The sequence below is a fragment of the Pagrus major genome, chromosome 14, assembly GCF_040436345.1.
Source record: "Pagrus major chromosome 14, Pma_NU_1.0".
NCBI lineage: Eukaryota > Metazoa > Chordata > Actinopteri > Spariformes > Sparidae > Pagrus > Pagrus major.
The window spans coordinates 24,928,359-24,952,859 of NC_133228.1; the positions used below are offsets into that span (position 1 = coordinate 24,928,359).

The 24,501-nt window shown below is 45.7% G+C and overlaps 3 protein-coding genes across 4 annotated transcripts; all 3 read right to left on the reverse strand.

Moving 5' to 3' along the window:
- Window positions 1-371: 371 nt before the first annotated feature.
- LOC141008612 (NLR family CARD domain-containing protein 3) lies at window positions 372-18,061 on the reverse strand. 2 transcript variants are annotated; one of them, XM_073481052.1, is made up of 9 exons: window positions 17,088-18,061; window positions 15,451-15,586; window positions 14,751-14,929; window positions 12,256-14,143; window positions 8,758-8,931; window positions 6,623-6,796; window positions 4,743-4,916; window positions 2,337-2,514; window positions 372-1,202 (listed from the first exon to the last, which is right to left on the reverse strand). In XM_073481052.1, exons 1-9 carry the CDS (start codon window positions 17,191-17,193, stop codon window positions 1,179-1,181), a joined length of 3,033 nt encoding a protein of 1,010 aa, XP_073337153.1. In that variant the 5' UTR covers window positions 17,194-18,061; the 3' UTR covers window positions 372-1,178. The 2 variants fall into 2 exon arrangements, with proteins under 2 accessions (XP_073337153.1, XP_073337154.1); XM_073481053.1 differs by lacking the exon at window positions 17,088-18,061 and having other exon boundaries at window positions 372-1,228; window positions 2,341-2,514; window positions 15,451-17,075.
- Window positions 18,062-19,534: 1,473 nt separating this feature from the next.
- LOC141008635 (histone H4) lies at window positions 19,535-20,259 on the reverse strand. The gene has a single exon (XM_073481081.1). The coding sequence runs from the start codon at window positions 20,103-20,105 to the stop codon at window positions 19,794-19,796; it is 312 nt and encodes a 103-aa protein (XP_073337182.1). The 5' UTR covers window positions 20,106-20,259; the 3' UTR covers window positions 19,535-19,793.
- A 545-nt stretch (window positions 20,260-20,804) lies between these two features.
- On the reverse strand, window positions 20,805-21,627 carry LOC141008633 (histone H2B-like). The gene has a single exon (XM_073481078.1). It carries the CDS (start codon window positions 21,622-21,624, stop codon window positions 21,250-21,252), a length of 375 nt encoding a protein of 124 aa, XP_073337179.1. The 5' UTR covers window positions 21,625-21,627; the 3' UTR covers window positions 20,805-21,249.
- Window positions 21,628-24,501: the final 2,874 nt, after the last annotated feature.

The following is a 24,501-nucleotide window of genomic DNA, read 5'->3' on the forward strand; positions in this document are numbered from 1 at the left end:
CGCGGGTTCACGTGAACACTACATGCGAGCTGAGCGCGAGCTGAGTGACCTTCTGTACAACGAGTCCTAAAACCTGGAAATCAGTTTGCATTTCTGCACATCTGCTTCCCTCGTCTCAAAGTTGATGAGTTGTTGAATGTGTTTTCAGTTAAAAGCCTGAAATAAGGTGTGTGGTTACCACAGGCTGAAGATATCTCCACCTTCTGCTCTACCACATAAAATACATCATTAAATGTCCAACAGTTTATGTATAAAGCGCTCACGTGTCTTAAAAACACACCATCACCTTCAGTAAACTGGAGGATTTCTCTGGTTTGAACATTGTTGTAATGTAAGAACACAACTCAACAACATAAAGAACAAAGGTCGAGTCGTTCTGAGACATTTTAATGCAGAAATGTTACATATTACATCTTTAAATGAAGTTGAACTCGTTTATGATGACATTTAATTTTGTACCAAATGCAGTCAGAGAGAAATCGTTCACATCATGGGTTCAGTTAAACCTCAGTGAGGCGACACAATGGAAACGGTGACATCTGCTGGCAGGAAGCAGCTCCACAACATGAACGCAGGTGAGAAGAACGGCTTCAACACCGACCTCAGAGGGGAGAAACATCCACAGGTTGACTTCATGTGTGTGTTGATCATGTGATGTGTAAACCAGCAGGGTCGCACGTTCAACTGGAGTTCACTGATGCTGCAGGAAACATGATGATCAAACTGGTGTCACGTCTAAAACGTTCCCCTCAAGTACAACGTCAGGCTACAAGTGACACACGGACACTGAGGTTTAACTGTAATGTATGAAAATAGCTCATTAAATATATATTTGAAAAGTATAAACACGTTCTAGTTCTGGTTCTGAACGTCTGTTTGGACTGGATGGATTTGTTTGTGTTCTTGTTAAATCCAGGGGGCAGTAGGGAGGGCAGTCAGTGGCCCAACACATGGAGCTGGATGCTGGACTTGGTGACAGTGGAGCTGATCTCAGAGCAGTTCAGACTGCAGCACTGACAGTCGTCTCCACGTGTTGTGATTGGTCCGTCAGTCACTGCTGGATGAAGCTCTCCTCTCCACTCCACCTCCCAGTAACACGGCCCAGTCAGAGCCTCTCCACCCACCAGCTGATGGTGCTGCTTCAACCTCTCTGGATCATCAGGACACAGCTGATCCTCTCAACACCTCCACCTTTCATCACTCTAACAGAGATCACCAGGACCACCAGCTGATGAGAGAAGCAGAGAGAGCAGCAGACACATGAGTGTTGACAGAGACTCCCTCCATCAGCTGTCAGTCAGTGATATAAAGACCAGCAGGACTTCAGTCCTGTTCAGACCACAAGTGGAGCGGCTGTGTAGCGTAGCCAGCTTCCTTTCAGCTCATGTTAACGTGTTGGAGTGAAGCTCACAGGTTTACTCTGCAGGTTTCACTCAAGTACACAGTGAAATAAACTGCAGAGTCCCTGAACGCATCATCACTGCAGAAACACTTTGATGATGATTGACTGCTGTTAAAAACCAGAGTCTCAGTCACACCTGAATATTTCATCTGCTTTGAAACATTACAAATATGTAAATATGGAGTCTGCTGTAAAATGTGTGGAGCAAACAAAAGACAGATGGACGGATGAATATATGATGTTAAAGCTCCTACATGTCCACACACAGACTGACAGTCCAACATCAGCTGGTTACTGGACTTCAGCACAGCTTCTGCTCTGTACAAACACCACATGGTTACTAAATGTAATGATGGTTCTCTGAAATCAGAGCAGTGATTTGCAGGCTTCAGTCAGACTGATCTGTACGGTGGCCCTGAAGGTCCAAACACATCAACATCTCACATCACAGAAAAGGTGGGACGGCGTTCTTGTCTGTAATTGGACAGAACCCGAGTCCCTGTGGACAGTTTGATGTTTGTGAAATGTTGTTGTGTTTTGAGCTTCAGGGCCACCGTAGACCTGAGAGCTGTGACACAGATCAGCTGATCAGCTCTTTAGTGTTTTAGAGAGATCACGTTTGATGGATGAGGACGACTGTCTCTACACATCCTGTGATGCTGTCAGCTGTGATCCAGCTTTACTTCCTGTAGACATGAACACAACAACAACAGTCGTCTTCACATCAACTCAACACGAGATCACAACGAGCTTCTGGCTCGTCTGATTGGCTGACTGCTCTCTCTCTGTCTTTCTGTCCAATCATGAAGCCTGTCACCGTTCTCCTCTCACAGCTTCACTGAGGAAAACAGGAAATACTGGATCTTTACTCTGATACTGACTGTGTTCAGTACAATACTGCTGAAACCAGCGTGGACTGACTCCAACCCTCTACTGACCTCAGAGTCTCCAGTCGACAGTGAGGACTGTCCCTCAGATCAGACAGCGGCTTCACGTCTGAATCCTGCAGGTTGTTGAGACTCAGGTCCAGATGTCTCAGGTAGGAGGGGTTGGACTTCAGAGCTGAGGCCAGAGAAGCACAGCTGATCTTTGACAACCTGCACCAACTCAATCTGAATAAAGAATAAATGATGAAGATAAAAATCAATTTATGATCCAATCAGATGTGTTCAGGTTTAAATGTGCAGCTCAACATCACTGTGTCCTAATTAAGGGCGGTCCGATTGTTATCAAACGATATTGGTTCTGAATAGTTTGATGGGTGGTCTCTAAAAGGACCAATCAGAAGAGCCGAGAAAGATTTTGAAAGTATCCAGCCAGTAAACTCCGCCCCCTGCACTCTCCAAAGCCCCTCCCCCCAAACAGTGTTGCCAACCCAGAGACTTTGTCGCTCTGTTTAGCAAGTTTTCAGACCCCTCTAGCGACTCTTTTTCAGAAAAGCGACTAGCGACAAATCTAGCGACTTTTTCTGGTGTATTTGGAGACTTGTGGAGACTCTGACGTGAAAGCACGTATCGTTCAACGAGCAGCCGGTGCTGCCGTGGGACCGTCCCAAAGCACTCACAGTCCTCGCGCAACAGCCCCTCCCAGCTGCAGTCAGAGCAGGAGAAGTTCACCCCTCGGTCAGACTGCGAGTCGCACATGCGCGAAGCCGGCGCTGGCTGATCCCACCCGGGGTCACAGTCTGGGCTGGATGTAAATGTAAAATGTTCTTTGTCCAAAATAAATCACTGCACTAAAATAAGTTCATTTGTAGTCTTAAACATATTAAGGGTGTTTTTTATCTCTCCCACGATGTTATTCCTCTCTCCTACAGCGTCCATTACAGTTAAATGCACATGGCCAGTTATGCAAATTAGGTGATGACGTCATTTAGCGACTTATAGCGACTTTTAGGACAGCCAATAGCGACTTTCCTTACTGAGGAGTTGGCAACAGTGCCCCCAAACCATGAACGTGCACTGTCCGACAACTGCCGAATACCGCTGTCCGAGTCCGAGTCCTCACGAGCGGTGGGAAGAAAAGTACCAGTGCATCATTTTCATCACAACATCTAACTACAGGTAGCTACCTCATGTCTCATTCACCTGTAAGTAAACACCTAATATTATCATATCAAACGTAAACGACCAACATAGCCATTGCTAGCACTGATAGCTGTCAAGCTAGCTTTGTTAGCATTCAGACATTGTTTTGAAAGTGTGTTTTGATGTCGTAACTTATTGCTGGTTAGCTGGCAGCAGCTGGCTATGGTAACATTAGATATGGCAAAGCTAAAACATCATGATTAGTGGTGGGCCTGCTACGTCATCATTTTTTCCTGATAACACCACCTACAACTACTTGTGTTTGTACAGTATATTGACCAGGCATGTAACTTGGACACATGTGCCCTAATCAGAATCACATTTTTTGCCAAGCAGTTTTTCACCATTTGAATTTGTGTTTTGGTGAATAACAATAAACACAGTAAGTAGAAACATGTAAAGAAAGATAAAGCGATGGTACCTCAAAAAAATGTCATATAACCTGGGACATCGGTACAGTTTTGTCCAGGAATGTCTAAAGTATTGACCGTTGAAAGTGTATATGTTCAGTGTGCTGAGGACAGTCGAGCTCTGTTCCATAAAAATATCTAATCATGTTGCTCATCTGTTGCTTCACAGGCCAGAATTCAAGGACTACGTTTGGAGCAATCACATCAAGTGCTGAACTCTGCCTGACACCTATTTATTTGTTGTTCTATATTTACTCCTTGTTTTGCATTTTCTCTAACGTGTTTGAATAAAGTCTTGAAAATGATAAATGCCTTTTCTTTACACTTCCAGCATAAACTATTATTTGTTTTGATTCTTTAGTGTTCACTTTTTGTTCTCAGATGTTGCACTACTGTTAAAAATGTTTAAAAGTTTATTTTTTGTGTAAATCTATATTGAACAGGTTTATTCATTTGCACATATTGTTATATTGTTTGGATTATCATTGTTTAAATGTGCAATTCTGTGGACGTGAAATCTTTTCTCGTGGGGATGGGGCGCTACCAGTAAAGCTCGCCTAGGGCACCAAATGGTCTAGGACCACCCCTGAGCGTGGCTTCACCTGTCTATTGTGGATCATCGTCATGGTGACATCATCCTGTCAACACAACATTCACCCACCTGTTCACATCAACACAGATTAATAACATGCTGCTGATCTCAGTCAGGTCTGGAGTCATAGTGTGTGTGTGTGTGTGTGTGTGTGTGTGTGTGTGTGTGTGTGTGTGTGAACTGAAGGAAATTTAAAAATTCTGTTCGAGATTTAAATTTAATATAAACAGAGAAAAAACACATGAACTGACCTCAGAGTCTCCAGTCGACAGTTTGGACTCTCCAGTCCAGCACACAGACGCTTCACTGCTGAATCCTTCAGGTTGTTGAGACCCAGGTGCAGCTCTCTCAGGTGGGAGGGGTTGGACTTCAGAGCTGAGGCCAGAGAAGCACAGCTGATCTCTGACAAACTGCAGCTCCACAATCTGAATAAAGAATAAATGATGAAGATAAAAATCAATTTATGATCCAATCAGATGTGTTCAGGTTTAAATGTGCATCTCAACATCACTGTGTCCTAATTAAGGGCGGTCCGATTGTTATCAGACGATATTGGTTCTGAATAGTTTGATGGGCGGTCTCTAAAAGGACCAATCAGAAGAGCCGATCAGATAAACACAGGAGACAGTTTGTCTTTAACACATGCAGCATGGAGAGAAGAGCCACAGTGCTCTCTGCAGTCTGCAGGTGGTCTTGACTTCTACACAGCAGAACAGTGGTTACAGACTTTATGACAGTTGTTACCCAGGCCTTCCCCAAGGCAGTGACCCTCTGATGTTTGACTGGACAATAAGTGTCATCCTAGCTGCTTCCTGTCATCATCCTCATCTGAACTCCTGACCTGTTCTGTCCCTGACAACTCCCCACAGCTCAGGTGAAGGGAATCTCCCCTCCTCTCACATCCTCACATCTTCTCTACCATACATTGATATTTGAGTCCAACACTGTTTCATTCCCACCAGTTAGAACAGTGTGTAACTAAAGTGGCCTGTAAACACGGACTAGTGAGTAGATGAGTCTCCGTGTTCGCTGTGAGGACGTTTAATGTCCCGACAACCTCTGTGGTCTCATTTAGACACTTGTTAGCAACCGCTAACAGTTTTTAACACATGAAGAGCTTCATAATTAAACTGTGGACATTTAATGATGGATTTTATGTTGGAGAACAAAACGTGTAAATATGTTCAGCCTGTGGTGACCACACACCTTATTTCACACATTTACCTGAAGACACATTCAACTAACTCACAGACTGTAACAGGATGTGCTAACATGCTAACATGCTAACAGGTTTCTGGTTCAGGACTACAGACTACACCTCTCTATAGGGAGGGGAAGCCCCGCCCCTTCAGGTGACCTCATGGACCTTATTTCAGTCAGAAAGTGTCTGTTTGTTGTAAATAAAGTCAAATCTCATGTAGTTTCTGTGTTGAAGCGCTCAGTGAACTACTTGGTCTCACTCAACATACGTCACCAACAGCAACATGGCCGCCGCCTCAACACAGAAGAAGGTCTGGTCACACTGACAGCTGCAGTTATGTGAAAGGAGAGTTGGTCAGTTCTGTGAGCTGCTGATATTCAGGACGACTCTACAAGGTTTCAGTCAGCGTTAAACCAGACGTCACTTAACCACTGTCGGCTGTGTCGTCTTTATAATTACAGATTTTCACTCTTATATTTTATTAGTTTGATGACAAACTGAGACTTTCTGGAGAAAATGTTTCTTTTAAACTGACAAACATCATATGTGAGATTCATGACACAATTCAAACCAGAGCAGAAAATTATTTGTGTCATTTTTTCTGAAATCAGGTCCCAGGTGGTCGACCAGAGGGGGCGTGGCTTCACCTGTCTATTGTGGATCATCGTCATGGTGACATCATCCTGTCAACACAACATTCACCCACCTGTTCACATCAACACAGATTAATAACATGATGCTGATCTCAGTCAGGTCTGGAGTCATAGTGTGTGTGTGTGTGTGTGTGTGTGTGTGTGCGTGCGTGCGAGCGAGTGTGAGCGAGTGTGTGTGTGTGTGTGTGTGTGTGTGTGTGTGTGAACTGAAGGAAATTTAAAACTTCTGTTCGAGATTTAAATTTAATATAAACAGAGAAAAAACACATGAACTGACCTCAGAGTCTCCAGTCGACAGTTTGGACTCTCCAGTCCAGCACACAGACGCTTCACTCCTGAATCCTTCAGGTCGTTGTCACTCAGGTCCAGATGTCTCAGGTGGGAGGGGTTGGACTTCAGAGCTGAGGCCAGAGAAGCACAGCTGATCTCTGACAAACTGCAGCGCAACAATCTGAATAAAGAATAAATGAAGTGAGTTTAGAAAACAATGTTCCTGCTTGAAATCATTCAGAGTTTAATCATCTGTTCAGAGCTGAACACGTTTAGAAAATGAAGCTCCAAACACCTGAACCCAACAGCTGCAGGTTCAACACTGTCAGACACACAAAGTGAAACAGAGCTCTCATTAATATTAATGACAACGTGCTGCTGCTTCAATAAAGACGTCGTGACTCCACCTCTTAAACTCTGCAGCTCCACCAGAGGCTCCATCTGTACAAACTCATGTTGTGCAGCCAAACACAAACCAACAGGAACTGACTGAAGATCTGATTCTGCTGTTTCAGATCAAAATCATCCTGAGTTTAAATATTTCAGTCAGTATAAACGTCACATGTCATCATAAAGCTTCTGTTTGTTATTGTCTGACAGAAAGGAAAACACTGGTTTCTGTTTTTATTCACAGAAGCACGAAGGACTCAAATGATTCAGAGTTCAGAGAGAATCAACCAGTGATGAACGTTTAATGTTATATTACATCTGTTTAAATATGAAGCTGAACAAGACGCTCAGAGTCCATCAGCATCAAATCTATGAGGTCAGATCCCCGTCAGACCTGATGACATGAAAACTAAGACTCACAGTTTGGAATAATGTTGTGAAAGTGTGAACAAAGGTTTCAAATAAATATTAAAATGTGACTGAAACATGTGAAAACAACAGTAACATGTCTGAAATAATGCGTCACATTTATAATTGACATCAGCAGCGTAATATGTTCAATGTTATAAAGTTTGTCTTCAGAGGTTCAGACAGTCAACACGTGCAGCGAGTTCAATCAGAGATGACATTAAATTACATTCATGTGTCTTTTGTCCAGCGTGACTTTACCATCATCAAAGATTCAACACTTTCTATCCAGAGATTTAAATGTGAGTGGGGCCGCACCTTTCTGATGTCAGACTAGGACGCTGTGTCCAACAGTGTCTGTCACTTTAAACCCAACAGCACAACATTAACACACACCTCACTGTGTGATTGGTCACCTGAGTGCAGGTGAGAAAGGAGGCGGGGCTTGAACTTCTCTCTCAGCTCTTTGTTCATTTGTTCCACAACTATTTCTGTCACTGTTCATATGAACACCTGAGTGAAACACTGTGAATGTCTTCAGGAGAGACTGTCTGAACATGTGACACCTTTTCTCCACATTTAAACCATCGCTGTGTCTCCAGCAGCTCTTCACTCCACCTTCGGCTGTTTGGACCAGCTGTGAACACTCTGAGCTCCAGATGTGTTCGGACAACACGTCGCACCACTGAGCTTCTTTCTACAAATATCCGAGCCAGCGGCTCTTAAAGAAAACCAGTTGAGTGGATTTGCAAACAGAAGTGAGTCCAACATCCTGCTTCTGTCCGCTGATGCACAGTGAGCACGAGAGCCAGGTGACCTCTGAAGCTGCCTCTGGTGCACAACTGACCACAGTTACTGAGAAGAATTATTTCAGAGCTCCAGCACCGATCCATCTCATTCCTACTCGCTGAGGAGATGACGTGAAGGACGCTGCAGAGGAATTATGGGATTGTTCCCAGGGAATTGTGGGACTTGTTGTTGGATGTACGGACTCTAAGCAGCCTGGGACGTCATTTTAATCACACGACAGACTTCAACGACCAAACAGAAACGTTCTACACCATCGATCCACCTTCAGCACAGACGAGCAGCTCTGACTCACACACATAGAAAGCTGTGATCAAAGCACAGATCTTCATCACCACTGTCATCTCCATCAACACACAGCTGACTGACTGTGAGCTTCATCCTCCATCATCTTCATCACTGATCAGACGTGCACTGAGCTGAGTGTGAGTGTGAGTGTGAGTGTGTGTGTGTGTGTGTGTGTGAACTGAAGGAAATTTAAAACTTCTGTTCGAGATTTAAATTGAATATAAACAGAGAAAAAACACATGAACTGACCTCAGAGTCTCCAGTCGACAGTTTGGACTCTCCAGTGCAGCACACAGACGCTTCACTGCTGAATCCTTCAGGTTGTTTCCACTCAGGTCCAGATGTCTCAGGTGGGAGGGGTTGGACTTCAGAGCTGAGGCGACGACTTCACAGTGAGTCTCTGAGAGTCGACAGTAAGTCAGTCTGTGAATACAGATAATAAAACATTTAAATGTGATAAAATCTGACTCTTTACTATGAAAACAGACTCTAAACATTTTGCATCACAAAGCACATGAACATGAGCAGCTGTAGCTCAGCTGCTCAGTTGTTCAGCTGAGCTGCTCAGTCACTGATCACAAGGTTTGTAGTTTGAAACTTGAGCTCCTCCGCTCCACATGAGCCTCCAGACTTTGAGCTGCCTGAGGAGATCAGCTGGGCTCAATCAGTGCCCCATTTTAAATCCCCTCAAAACACACCTGTATAAAATGGCTTTTAACGGCTGATTCTGATGATTTCATCTTTGTGTGATTTTGGTTTGACATATTTGTGTTTGTCCGTTTCCTTCATTCTGCTGTCTTTATATTTACATCTGTAATTGTCCCTGTAATACTTTTCTTGTGACTCTTTCATTGTTGTGCTGTTTTATTTGTGTCCAACAAACTGATGTTACTGCTTTTAAAGTGCCATATAAATAAACACAAACACATGTTGAAGTGTCCTTGAGGGAAATAATGAACCAGAAATGACAGTTTAGGACAAAAGTGTTGAAATAAGTGAGACGTGAACGTGTCAGATGTTAGTTTACAGGCTGCTGTGATTTATATTGGTTCAGCTTCATGTTCACATGATGATCAGTGAACTGTGAAGTCACTGTAGGTTGTAACTGCACTCGTATGTATTGACTCAGTTATGTGTTTGTGTGTATTGTCTCAGTCTTTGATGCATTTTATTCTGTGGCTCCATCTGCTTTTCATCTCCCATTTCATTCATTTAATGCCTCCCACTGCACAAACACAAGAATTACAACTAAACATTGTGTTACTGAGCTGTCAACTGATCACCACCTGGTGGTGAGTTGGTTTCGCTGGCAGGGGAGGAAGCTGGACAGACTTGGCAGACCCAAACGTACTGTGAGGGTCTGCTGGGAACGTCTGGTGGAACCCTCTGTCGGGGAGGCCTACAACTCCCATCTCCGGGAGAGCTTTGACCAGATCCCGAGGGAGGCTGGGGACATTGAGTCCGAATGGGCCTTGTTCTCCGCCTCCATTGTTGACGCGGCTGTTCGGAGCTGTGGCCGTAAGGTCTCCGGTGCCTGTCGTGGCGGCAATCCCCGAACTCGGTGGTGGACACCGACAGTAAGGGATGCTGTCAAGCTGAAGAAGGAGTCCTATCGAGCCTGGCTGGCTCGGGGGACTCCTGAGGCAGCTGACGGGTACCGGCAGGCCAAGCGTGCTGCAGCACTGGCGGTCGCGGAAGCAAAGACTCGGGCCTGGGAAAAGTTCGGGGAGGCCATGGAGAAGGACTACCGGTCGGCCTCGAGGAAATTCTGGCAAACCATCCGGCGCCTTAGGAAGGGGAAGCAGCACCCCGCCAACACTGTTTACGGTGGAGGCGGGGAGCTGTTGACCTCGACTGGGGATATCGTCGGGCGGTGGAAGGAGTACTTCGAGGATCTCCTCAATCCCACTGACACGTCTTCCATAGAGGAAGCAGAGGCTGGGGACTCGGAGGCTGATCCATTCATCACCCAAGCCAAAGTCACCGAGGTAGTCCGGAAGCTGCCCGGTGGCAAAGCACCGGGGGTGGATGAGATCCGCCCTGAGTACCTCAAGTCTTTGGATGTTGTGGGGCTGTCTTGGCTGACACGTCTCTGCAACATCGCGTGGCAGTCGGGGACAGTGCCTCTGGACTGGCAGACCGGGGTGGTGGTCCCTCTATTCAAAAAGGGGGACCGGAGGGTGTGTTCCAACTACCGGGGGATCACACTCCTCAGCCTCCCTGGTAAAGTCTATTCCAGGGTACTGGAGAGGAGAATTCGGCCGATAGCCGAACCTCGGATTCAGGAGGAACAATGCGGTTTTCGTCCTGGCCGTGGAACACTGGACCAGCTCTATACCCTCAGCAGGGTGCTGGAGGGTTCATGGGAGTTTGCCCAACCAGTCCACATGTGTTTTGTGGACTTGGAGAAGGCATTCGACCGTGTCCCTCGTGGCATTCTGTGGGGGGTGCTTCGGGAGTACGGGGTCGAGGGCCCTCTACTAAGGGCTGTACGGTCCCTGTACGACCGGAGCAGGAGCTTGGTTCGCATTGCCGGCAGTAAGTCAGACCTGTTTCCAGTACGTGTTGGACTCCGGCAGGGCTGCCCTTTGTCACCGGTTCTGTTCATTATTTTTATGGACAGAATTTCTAGGCGCAGTCATGGGCCGGAGGGGATCTGGTTCGGGAGCCACCGGATTTCATCCCTGCTTTTTGCAGATGATGTTGTCTTGTTGGCTCCTTCGAGCCGGGACCTCCAGCATGTTCTGGGGCGGTTTGCAGCCGAGTGTGAAGCAGTTGGGATGAGAATCAGCACCTCCAAGTCTGAGGCCATGGTTCTCGACCGGAAAAAGGTGGCTTGTTCCCTCCAGGTTGGGGGAGAGTTCCTGCCTCAAGTGGAGGAGTTTAAGTATCTCGGGGTCTTGTTCACGAGTGAGGGAAGGATGGAGCGTGAGATTGACAGGCGGATCGGTGCGGCGGCCGCAGTAATGCGGTCGTTGTATCGGTCTGTCGTGGTGAAGAGAGAGCTGAGCCGAAAGGCGAAGCTCTCGATTTACCGGTCAGTCTACGTTCCTACCCTCACCTATGGTCATGAACTTTGGGTCATGACCGAAAGAATAAGATCCCGGATACAAGCGGCCGAAATGAGTTTCCTCCGCAGGGTGGCAGGGCGCTCCCTTAGAGATAGGGTGAGGAGCTCTGTCACGCGGGAGGAGCTCGGAGTAGAACCGCTGCTCCTCCACATCGAGAGGAGTCAGCTGAGGTGGCTCGGGCATCTGTATCGGATGCCCCCTGGACGCCTCCCTCGGGAGGTGTTCCAGGCATGCCCCACCGGGAGGAAGAGACCCCGAGGAAGACCCAGGACACGCTGGAGTGACTATGTCACCCGGCTGACCTGGGAACGCCTTGGGATCCTCCCGGAGGAGCTGGAGGAAGTGTCCGGGGAGAGGGAAGTCTGGGTATCCCTGCTCAGGCAGCTGCCCCCGCGACCCGGCCCCGGATAAGCGGTAGATAATGGATGGATGGATGGATGGACATTGTGTTATTATCATTTTAGGAGCTGAAGGTTTTGGAAACAAGACAACTTCATGTCATTTCTGCTCTGAGCTCGGTGACGATAATTGATTCAATCAGCAGGTTTAATACTTGTTTTGGTAAACGTGTATAGTGTCGAGCTTTTATATTATTCATGTGTGTAAAGTGTTGATCTTTAATACTGAAGGCTTCAGCTTCACCTCACTTTATAATGTTTAACACATCTGGACTTACTCAGCCTTTCTACAGTTCCTCACAGCTGGAATCAGTCTCTGTCGTCCCTGTAGAGATGTGTTGTACTTCCACAGGTTCAACTCATCCAGAACCTCCTCTGACATCTGCAGCATGTAGGCCAGAGCTGAGCAGTGGAACTCAGACAGTTTCTTCTCTGATCTGTTCTCTGACTTCAGGAACTGTTGGATCTCCTGATGGACTGAGTGGTTGTTCATCTCCGTCAGACAGTGGAAGATGTTGATGCTTCTGTCAGGAGAGATCTCATCACTGTTCATCTCCTTCAGGTTGTTGATGGCTCTCTGGATGATTTCTGGACTGTTGTCTGTCTGACCCAGCAGACCTCCTAAGAGTCTCTGGTTGGACTTCAGAGAGAGGCCATGAAGGAAGCGAACAAACAGGTCCAGGTGGCCATTTTTACTGTCGAGGGATTTCTCCATGGTGCTCCTCAGGAAGACATCCAGGGATGGGTAACAGGTCTCATGGCCATCAACGCTTCCAACAAAAAACTTAGAAATCTTCTCAAGAAAAGACTTTGGTTCTGAGTCCCTGTGTTTGTACTTTTTCCCTGTGAAGTCCTCCAGGACCTCTGTGTTCCTGCTGGTGTGACAGTGGAAGATGTAGACTGCAGCCAGAAACTCCTGAACGCTCAGATGAACAAAGCAGTAGACTGTTTTCTGGAAGATCACACTCTCTCTTCTGAAGATCTCTGTACAAACTCCTGAGTACACCGAGGCCTCTGTGACATTAAGACCACACCGCTCCAGGTCTTCTTGGTAGAACATGATGTTTCCTGTCTCCAGATGTTCAAACGCCAGCCTCCCCAGCTTCAGAAGAACTTCCCTGTCAGCCTCCGTCAGCTCCTGTGGACTCGTCTCACGTCCCTCATCGTACTTCTGCTTCTTCCTCTTTGTCTGAACCAGCAGGAAGTGTGAGTACATGTCAGTCAGGGTCTTGGGCAGCTCTCCTCTCTGGTCTGTAGTCAACATGTGGTCCAGAACTGTAGCAGTGATCCAGCAGAAGACTGGGATCAGACACATGATGTGGAGGCTCCTGGAGGTCTTGATGTGTGAGATGACTCTGCTGGACAGATCTTCATCACTGAACCTCCTCCTGAAGTACTCGTCCTTCTGGGCGTCAGTGAAGCCTCGTACTTCTGTTACCCTGTCAACACATGAAGGAGGGATCTGATTGGCTGCTGCAGATCGGGAAGTTATCCAGACGAGAGCCGAGGGAAGCAGCTTCCCCTCGATGAGGTTTGTCAGCAGGACGCTGACTGATGACTCCTGTGTGACATCAGACACGACCTCATGGTTCCTGAAATCCAGTGAAAGTCTGCTTTCATCCAGGCCGTCAAAGATGAACAGAAGTTTACAGACAGCGAGCTTCTCTGCTGTCACCTTCTGTAATGTTGGATGGAAAACATGGAGCAGCCTGAGAAGACTGTACTGCTCATCTCTGATCAGGTTCAGCTCCCTGAACGACAGCAGAACCAGCAGACGGACATCTTGGTTTTCGGAGCCCTCTGCCCAGTCCAGAGTGAACTTCAGCACCGAGAAGGTTTTTCCAACTCCAGCGACGCCGTTGGTCAGAACCACTCTGATGCGTCTCTGTTGGTCAGGTGAGGCTTTAAAGATGTCGCAGCACCTGATTGGATCGTCATGGAGGGCCTCCATCTTGGAAACTGTCTCAAGCTGCCTCACCTCATGTTGGGTATTAACCTCTTCACTCTGTCCCTCTGTGATGTAGAGCTCAGTGTAGATCCTGTTGAGGAGGGTTCCACTTCCTGTTCCATCACTTCCTGTTCCATCACTTCCTTCAGTCACACGTTCACATCTCCTCCTCAGACTGATCTTATGTTCATCTAAAACCTCCTGAAGACCAACATCCACTGAAAAGAGACAAATGTTGGAGAAACGTTGACAATCTGTGGATTATTTTCATGATCAATAACAATCCATCAGTATCAGAATATATAAAGTTTGAGTCTCTTCAGGTCTTTTCATTGACTTTGTGTGTAATCGAGACAATCTAGTAATTTGTCCTGGTGTTTGTCTGAATGCCTCCTGAGTCTCTAAATAAATGTAATGACATGTAGAAGGTGAGATGTTTAAAGCAACATTATGTAACTTTGTGAGGTTAAAGTAGCAGCTTCAGAGTCGTGTTGATGGTCCAGTGTGTTGTAACAGGTGAACGGTGTCTCTGTCACTTGTAGGATCGCAGCCTTACATACGTGTGGACTTCAACACGTAACACTGTGATGATGTCATGAGTTGTGTTTGTAGTCAGCACCTATATTACGTCTGACAAACTGTGACACACCTGGGATTTGTTTTTACTACAGTGGTGTTGCACTCACAAACTGTGGGGGGCGCCAAATCACACAACGTGACAATTTCTACATAATGTGGCTTTAACATGTTCAGATGTTCAGTCTGACTCGGTACAGTTTGTCTCTGACTGTCTGTCCACAGTCCAGCTGTTGTTCTGGGTCTTACCTCCACACTGGGGACAGAAGAAGTCTCCTGGTGAAGCAGACTGGTCCCAGTCTGAGGTGATGCAGCGTCTGCAGAACCAGTGTCCACAGCTGGTAGAGACCGGATCCTTCAGGACGTCCTGACACCAAACACAGCAGGTGGGCTGCTTCTTCACAGAGACATGACTCCTCTTCCTCTCTCTGTGGACACATTTCTTTATAACTACAATGATTTGATGATTGTTGTTAAAAACATCCAGATTTGGTCGACGCTGCTGAGAAGCTCAGATGGTCACAGAGAAAAGTCAAAGTGTCGATACTTTTCAGCTTGAATTCAGCGTTTAGTCTGTCATGAAAATGATGTGTGAAGATTATCTCTCAGAACAAAACGTGTCAGTTTCATAAACTTGTGTTTGTCACAGACATTATTTTCTGCAATAATCCAAAATCCAACTCAAACATCTCTCAGGCTTTTTGTGGAGGGAGCCAGAGCGACGCTAACTTCAGGTCAGCCTACAAAAACACGTCATGGTGACACCGATCTATTTCATCCTGGTGAGATCTGTTAGTGTCCTCCAGGATCTGACTGAGTTCAGACATGTTAGTGTTCAGGAGACTTTCAAAGAGTTTCTGTTAGTGTGTCTTCAGTCCTGGAGCCTGATGTTACTCTACAGCAAAACATTACCAGCAGACACTCAATGAGTCCGTCTCAGTCCTCTTACTTTGTGTCTGATGGTCCAGGTTCAGTACTGAATCCTGGAGGATCATCTTTGGACCGGTCACTCTTCATAGAGGGACAGATGGATCCTGGAGACTCTGCTCGGTCCTCTTCCTCCACACAAACACTCATCTTCAGGTCTGAGAGGTGAAACATGAACTGTGAGCTCAGAACACACACACACACACACACACACACACACAGACACACTGACACACAGACACACACACACACAGTATACAGTACCATAGAGCAGGTCAGGGTTCTGGTCTTCACCTCTGGGCTCCTCGTCTTTAGTTACAGTAGTTTGAATGTGTGTTATTCAGCCTCTCAGGACTTTGTGTCCACAGAAGAATCAAAGTGTTGAGTTTATTCTAACATGTGTTTCCTCTACAGTCATAGACGGATTATCATGACCACGGGCCCTGGACACAAACTCGCCACGGGCCCCTGCCTACACACGCAAACAGTGCGCGCGCAAAGGCGCTCTTCCCATTACGCACATAACAACACCGGGCAACACACAACCACGCAAAATTACTGTCATTTTAGGTCTGTTTCGTTTGGCATCTGCCATGTACAGGACAATATACATATTATGGGAGAGACAGCAAGCTCAAATAGCCAGCCCTTGCAGTATTATGGAGTAAAACACACCTTAATTAAAATATAACCACCTAAAACAAATTGTGAAAGTAATAAAGGCAACATGAATGAACATCAGTAAAAAGCCACAGCTACGACCACACAAAACCAAAGTGAAACTACTCACCTAAACCACCGGCTTTTCCTGACAAACTGTAAAGGTGTCTCTGTGTCATTTTTGTTCGAAGTTCATTTTTTATCCTGGCCATTTGAGAAAATGACGGTTCTCCCTCGCACACCAGGAGTCTTCATCATCATCCCTCTGCTGTACGGCACTCTCAGGTTCGTTCCCGGCCGCCAACATCTCATCCTCCGCTGGCAATGTGAGAGGACTTAGCTCAGGCTGACCTGGCTCGGCCGCCCGGCTGCTGCCCACCGTAGTACTGCTAGCATTGTCCGCTACAGTGTCTGTAGGAGGCAGCGCCGCTCCACCACCACCAAACATATCCGGTGAACTTGCGCTAGCAGTGTTAGCATCCTGCGGGTCGTCCCGGTGAGTTGTAGTACCGGCACCGCTGCCATGAGTACCATCATCTTGCCTCACTTTTCTGGTGAAAAATGTTGAGATGGATGGAATTTGCTGCACCAAAGCGGCATCTTTGGCTTCTTTTTCTTTCCTTTTTTTTCCGTTTAGCTGATCCACTGAGCGCCCGCTTCTCCATTTTGAAAACGCACTGTACGTTTGACCCCCAGCGTAGTAGTACGTCATTGTGTCATCACACATTACTGATTTAATCTTATAATTTCTAAAACATTCAAATGATTTTATTATTATACTACATTTTCAAAACCACATTCATTCCAATATTTTTTTAAATTGTACCAAAAAAAAAAAAAAAACAACAACTCTGAAGGCCAAGGGCCCCTATTGGCTCTGGGGCCCTGGGCACACGCCCACTTTGCCCATGCGTTAATCCGTCTATGTCTACAGTCCACAGACACACACGGACTCACACTCTCACAGTCACATCAGAAACACGTTGTTTGAACACTCACCTGCTTCACACTTCACTTCTCCTGCTCCGTCTTCTTCTGTCTGCTCTGATCTCAAAATGGAGTCTGAGGACTGAACACTTTCACTTTCAGCCTCCTTCCTGTTCATGAGTCTGGGTCACATGATCAGTGTTGCTCCTCGGGGTTCTGACTTCTGAGCTTTGTGGGTCTAATAAGGAACCGGGAGTGACTGGAGGAGCGGAGACAGATGACTAACACCGGCATTAAAGGCGTCTCCACATGGGACCACGGATCTATTATAAATGGATACCAGACCAAAAATGGCGGCCGTTGATTTCAACGGAGTTGCTCGCCTGGCGCATACGCCCATGGATCTATAATAAGATTTAATAATAGATCCATGCATGCATAGACATATATTTATATGTCTATGCATGCATACGCCGAAAAAGTTTCTGACTTCCGGGTTTACTTCCGCGTTATGGGGCCCATAGAGCATGCGCAGTTGAGTCACCCCCCATGATGCTCTGGGGCCTCCCATCATGCCCTGCGGCAATGAGAACGAGCAAATCGCGTTCTGAACAAGCGCTGCGCGCTCATGAGAGCTTGTGGATGAGTTTGACCGGTAATGACAAATCTACACAATCAAATGATGGATTTATAGGTCACATCAGCCGGTGATGTTCTCAAAGTCATGGTTATAAACTGTACGTGGTTAATTTGTGTTGTTTTATGTTTTTAAGTAAGAATAAAACGTTGTTCTCCGCTGTTTTCCTCACCCTCCTCCCGGTCAGCCACAGTAATTATGGCACATGTTCCACCAAATACTAACAAAGTGATCCACCATGTCCAGGATCCTGACTGTCTCCCTTTCAGGCGGAGCTGGTGTGATGTGTAAACAATGTTGTGTGCGAATCCAATAAAGTGCGAATATCTCTACCGAAGTGCAAGCGCCATTATTCATGTGCATTGTTAAGTTGATTGTGCATATATGTATAAAAATAATTGTAAAATATTTCCAAGGCTCAAACAAATCTGTCCCAAGTAAAAATTGTTTAATTTGTGATTACAGTCTGCACAACTGAGAATAGTTTGTAAGAGCCGAGTGAGAGTAAAACATGTGTAACTGCATGTTGACTGTTGTTTCTTACTTTCTTTAAATAGAGAATGCTTTGACATTACGTAAGTAAAATGTGCATTTCTTAATGAATTAATTTTATATTTTTATATTTTATTCATCTTTATTATTTATTGCGTTGTAGTTTATACTTCATCATCATCAGTGTGCTCTGCTGCAGATTGCATGTTTCCAGGTCATCAGACTGAGACGGTTCAAACCGTAATAAAAGGTCGTTATAGGATGAAAAGGATATTGAACATGCAGGTAAATAACTTGGACTTTTACACAGCAGTGGCACTGGCAGTAAGTGAAAATGTCATTGAGCGGGTGATTTAACGCCAAAATACCTTTAGAGTTGCATTTAGAAATACATGACATTAAAATATGAAACTTGTATCACAACTCTGTCTCGAAAAAAACTCACCCTGGACTCGTTTAATTCACTTTTCCGTCCACGTTTAGCCCCGTTCAGAGCTGTCATTAAGCCAACAGGCATCCGCGCTCCCGAGGCACAGCGGGACCGCGCTTGGGAGTGCACGCACACAGCTGTGACGTCACCATGGAAAATTAGACTTTGGGGGGGCTTTTCTGGCCTTTAGAAAACTTTTTGACGGTTTAAAAGTCCATGACTTAAAAATATGGAATACAAAGATTGTCCATTAACAGTGGTTACAGCTGGAGGTGTCCTGAGAACAGTTTTACAGGCTTCTCTTTTACTATTACGGCCTATGGGAAAAATGCTTTCTGGCCCCCATGGGATTTTTTGTTGCAATACCACGAGTGGCCACTGGGAAAAATCGGCGTGTCTGCTGAGAGGCGTCGTCATATCCAGGTCTTATTATAGATCCATGCATGGGACTGACTGACCTCTTGTAATCGGGTCTCTGTGCAGATACACAGCTGCATCTCAGAGACGATATCAAAGAAAGACTTATAATCATGTGTAACGTTTGCCGAATTAACAAGTAGGTCCAAACAGTCCAGAATGTGTTGTATACAGCATTTCACACAGCTCACACAGTTTCTCCTGACGCGATGACTCTAGAAAATGAGCATTTCTTAAGGGAGTCTGGTGATTATACAGTGAACCGGTTCACTTGAAAATGACTGAACAGCGCCTTCTACTGGCTGTAGTTGTGCTGGTAAACAGTTCTGAGAGCACAACAAACCCAACACAAGTTGACCCAACAAAACCTGACTTATTTACGTAAATTTATATAAAATCATTCCTTGTTTGTTGACAAATGTTTCGTCAAACATTATTTGTTCCACCATTTCGATCATTTCTTTTTAGATGTGAATCTAAAATGTGAAGTCTGAAAATACATTTGTTCAATTTTGAATAATTTAGGGTATTTTTATTGGGGGGGGATCTGCAGCCATGGCCGAGAGGGCACCAGCGACGCAGAGCAGCGGTTTAACCCAGTTTGTTAAGGAGGTCTGGTGCAGTTCTCAGGTCCATAACTGTTTCAGGGGTTTGTATAATTCTTTTTTCGGTGTTCTGTTCAGTATCGTGTCCACACATCACACTTCTTAACCATGACTTGACAGCAGGAAGGATCTGTTTAGATGAGGTGTGTGGCTCTTAAAAGAGCCGTTGTGTTGCAGTTGCAGCAGGCGGTCGTGGTTCAGCCTCCGAAGCCGTACAGGGTGCGGCCCTGCCTCTTCAGCGCGTACACCACGTCCATGGCGGTGACGGTCTTCCTCTTGGCGTGCTCGGTGTAGGTGACGGCGTCACGGATCACGTTCTCCAGGAAAACCTTGAGCACCCCGCGGGTCTCCTCGTAGATCAGCCCGGAGATACGCTTCACTCCGCCGCGGCGAGCCAGACGGCGGATGGCGGGTTTGGTGATTCCCTGGATGTTGTCGCGGAGGACTTTGCGGTGCCGCTTGGCGCCTCCTTTCCCGAGTCCTTTACCTCCTTTCCCGCGGCCGCTCATTGTGTCAGAGTTTAGTTTGTTGGTGTCGAGTCGAGAGCTCTTGAGCTGGTGGCGCCGCTCAGGGCGTCCGCCATTTTATACCCATTGTTGTGGGTGGAGCTTGGTCAGCGGCGAGAGGTGGGAGGAGCCGGAGGAAGGAGGAAGGCGGACGTAAGTGAACAAAGGCAGGAGACAGACAGACAGACAGACAGAGAGAGAGAGAGAGAGAGGGAATAAAAGAAAATAAACAAAATAAAATAAAGTGCTCATGTGTATTTAGTGCAGGCTTGTGTGTATTTGTGTCTTAAGTGATCTATTCATGTTCTATTCTTATATTCATGTGTCCGTGTGAGTGTTTGGTGGCCTGTGTTGTGTGTTTTTGTGTGGAGCTACTCGGCCATAGAAGAGGGGGGATCAGGGGATGGAAGGGGGGACCAAGTAAGGAACAAATATGAAAAGTAATGCTATGATTATATATTGTTACATATTAATTAAAAGTTGTTATTCATTACCAACACGTTACAGTAATACATTACCTTGAACGGTTATAGAGTAATATAACATGTAACTAATAATATTTCAGTAATATGTTTACACAGTTATGTCACATAACGCCTCACCAAAGTGTCCAACATGACCATGATAATATAGGTTCTGTGTGTTTAATACCGAGCCTATAAATTCTGTGTTCAGTCTCTGTGACTGAAATGAGCCTCATGATGAAGAATAATCCTGTGAGCACTTTAATTTACATCCTTGAATCACATCATGCATTCATTGTTCTGTGGACTAAAATACACAGGCAGAGCAGATGTTTGTCGTGTCATTGCAGAAGGTTCAGGTCTGTTGTGTTTCATATGACTGAGCTACAATTAAAGACATTTACTCCCCATCTCATAACATCAGACTGATCCTGTCTGATCGTCACAGTCCAAGAACATTTAATTAATTATTCTTAAGAGGTGATTTGAATGTTTTGTTGAATGTAAGTAATAAGTAGCATAATAAGTAATACATTACTTTACTCTAATACTTTTAAAGCAGTGATCACACGGGGCTCTGACAGCATCCCGCCCCGCACGGCTCAGACTGGAAGCGGCTCCTTAGAGAAGGTGGGTGGCTCTGAAAAGAGCCGTTGTGTTGTGTTGGGGGGGGCAGCAGCGGTTTACTTGGAGCTGGTGTACTTGGTCACGGCCTTGGTGCCCTCGGACACGGCGTGCTTGGCCAGCTCCCCGGGCAGCAGCAGGCGGACGGCGGTCTGGATCTCCCTGGAGGAGATGGTGGAGCGCTTGTTGTAGTGGGCGAGGCGGGAGGCTTCACCGGCGATGCGCTCGAAGATGTCGCTCACGAAGGAGTTCATGATGCCCATCGCCTTGGAGGAGATGCCGGTGTCGGGGTGGACCTGCTTCAGCACCTTGTAGACGTAGATGGCGTAGCTCTCCTTCCTGCTCTTTCTCCTCTTCTTGCCTCCTTTGGCGGCCGTCTTGGTCACGGCCTTCTTGGAGCCCTTCTTGGGCGCAGACTTCCCGGGGTCAGGCATGTTGCGGCGCGGCAGATGCTCGGTGAGGTCTCGCTGAGCGCAGGCTGCTTTTTTAGACGCTGGATGCAAATGAGCTGCGCTGTTCCCGCTCTGTCATTGGTTGATCTGTATTTAAGCGCGGCAAGGCGGGAGTGCACGCGGAAGTGAGTTAACGCCTGCAGCCTGAGAGGAGAGATTATTGTCCTGTTACTGACTGTTACTGCCTGTTACTGACTGTTACTGCCTGTTACTGCCTGTTACTGACTGTTACTGCCTGTTACTGACTGTTACTGCCTGTTACTGCCTCAGTGTCGTCCACGTGCTTATTGTATGTGTTTCTGTCACGAGGTCACAATCATTTGAGTTCATAAAGTCAGTGAAAGGTTGATAAGAAATGTGTCACTTAAAGATGTTTGTTGAAAACAGACTGTCCTGTGAGGTCTTTCCTGCAGGATGAGACATTGCAGTTTAATTAAGGGCATTGTGGGAAGTGTGATGTCGTATGACGAGGTAATGTTCTTTATATGTTTAATGTATAAAGTTGTTAATGTTCCTTTGTATGGACGTTAATGATGCATTTTAATTTGTGTTATTTTACTTCAGTCAGACACTTTTACATCTTTTATTTTTGCTGCAGTCGTCACGGTGTCTGCAGAAACAGAGAGAGCAAATAAATCGTCATGAAGACGTCTGTTTGAATCGTGGCCGGTATTTAATTGGTCCGGTGAAGCTGCAGTGACCTTCTACACGACAGGTTTGTATTTGAGGTGCATTTTCTGTTCATCAGAGGCTGAAACCATCCACCATTTATTTTGTGTGCATACTAACTTGTTTTGGTCTGATGTCCATGGTTGGTCGTCTTTAAACGTAGACAACATATTTTGTTTAACTCTCTGTACACTGTGTAGTGTGTGTGTATCCAGTATCCAGGTTGTATTTCAGCAGGAGTGTCAGTGAGTCTCCAGAGCAAACAAACAAATGATCCACTGACGCCATCTAGTGGGTCAAATCTGACGCCTCCACACTGAGACGACGTCCCCAGCGAAACATTCAGTCAGCTGTTATAATGTGGTGTGAAAAGTTCAAAGGGAAGAAAGAGGAACTACAGTTAAACCTCGTTTATATCAGCGAGGACAGGCGAAGTGTAATCGCTTCTAGATATCATCAATCAGTATATTATATATTATTCTCTGTACGTTCACTTCTCAAACGAGTTATTATAAAAATATTGATTGTAGCTGCTTTAAATGCAACAAAGGAATGAAGCCAAATTAACTCAGAGCAAGTTAATCTGGTTTAGAGATGGTTTCATTGTTCCGGTTGTATCCTCACGTCTGAATGCACTTATTTTAAGATAATGAACGTAATGTGAGGTGCTGTGACATCTGACGATCACAGATGGACCAGGACGTAAAAGTATTCACGTTAAAGGAGCACTCTGTAGTTTTGGGCAAGAATAATGTGATCAGAGGAGAAGAGACAGATCTGATCTCCACTGACTGATGACGATGTGAGAATAAGGCGACAAAACTCACCGAAGAGCCAAAGACGAATCTCGTGTCGTGTCCACACATCAAACTGCAGGACGGACCTCTGTGCACAGAATCATCTGCTTCCTGCCCAGTAATCAATGAATGAACTTATATTTTTGTATGACAAAGATAAACGGTAAGTTTCCTTAGTTTAGGACAATTAATTAGAGAATAGTGGGATTAGTTAGTTTTTTTGTGGCGACACAAGCAGGTATTTTAAGCCAAAACAGGACATTTGTAAGCGTGACACCAGTCGACACGTTGAAGGAGATATCGGGACAATTTCCAGTCGCGTTTGTGGCGACAAAAGCTGGATATTCTTGCAGAGAAGTTGAGACGTCGCTAAACACATTCGTCTTTACAAAACTGAGTGTTTTTGACAAGACTTGGTTTTATCTCCAGCGTGTTCGACAGGACAAAAAGCTGGATATTTTCAACAAGACACTGAGACTTGAAACTAGATATTTTTGGTGAGACACCTCCAGACGTGTTTCTTTGCAACAGAATGACGACTGCGTATGTTTCCAGTTGTTTCTTTGTGGCGACCAAAGCAGGAGTTTAAAGCTAAAACAGGACAGGTGGACAGGTGTGACGCCGCAGGTGTGACAACACGACATTTTAAGCAGATATGGAAACAAAGTCATCAAGTGTTTGACAGTTTCTTTTGCTTAATGCTTCTCGTTGTCTGTAAATATCATTTCTGTCTGTCTGCTCTGCTTTTCATTTATTTTTTGTGTTTGTTTTGAACTCTGATTCTTGCCTGTCGTTTCTTGATCTTTAAACCTACAGAGTATCCTCCAGGGGTGAGCTACATCTGCCTGCCCGTAACATAGATTCATTGAAAAATACTCTAATGTAACTGAAGTACAGTACTTGAGTAAATAGACGTAGTTACATGCTATCAGTGGTCAACAGCACCATCGGTGAAAACAACAACACACTCTCCTCCGTCACGTCTCCTCCGTCACGTCTCCTCCGTCACGTCTCCTCCGTCACGTCTCCTCCGTCACCAGCCAGGAGACACATCTGAGTTTGTTTCAGTTTATTTCATAACTCTTCTGCATATATTATCAACAATTTAACAAACAGGATTCTTTTTGTTAAAAACACAATGTAACATTAACGGGATGAGGTTTAACATGTGATACACTTAAACCACTTATACACAGAGAACGTCAGAAAATATTTTGGCTTTTTCAGACCAATTTGGCAGCGTTGTTTTGGGGAAACGGTGTCAGTAAAAGGTACTCGATGGACGGAGGCAGCTTCACGGATGATTCACACTCACAGGCAGCAAAGAGTACGGACTGACTCCACACAGAAGGAAACTACCTCCACTACTGTTGGCAGAACACAACATCCCTCC

Bases quoted from the DNA above. Each gene is read 5' to 3' on its own strand.
- LOC141008635 (XM_073481081.1), bottom strand. From the start codon at position 20,105: ATGAGCGGCCGCGGGAAAGGAGGTAAAGGACTCGGGAAAGGAGGCGCC.
- LOC141008633 (XM_073481078.1), bottom strand. From the start codon at position 21,624: ATGCCTGACCCCGGGAAGTCTGCGCCCAAGAAGGGCTCCAAGAAGGCC.
- LOC141008612 (XM_073481052.1), bottom strand. From the start codon at position 17,193: ATGAACAGGAAGGAGGCTGAAAGTGAAAGTGTTCAGTCCTCAGACTCC. The intron at 14,930-15,450 runs GTAAGAGGACTG...ATGTGTCCACAG, and splicing joins CCTGGACCATCAGACACAAA to AGAGAGGAAGAGGAGTCATG. The intron at 4,917-6,622 runs GTCAGTTCATGT...TTCTTTATTCAG, and splicing joins TGTCGACTGGAGACTCTGAG to ATTGTGGAGCTGCAGTTTGT.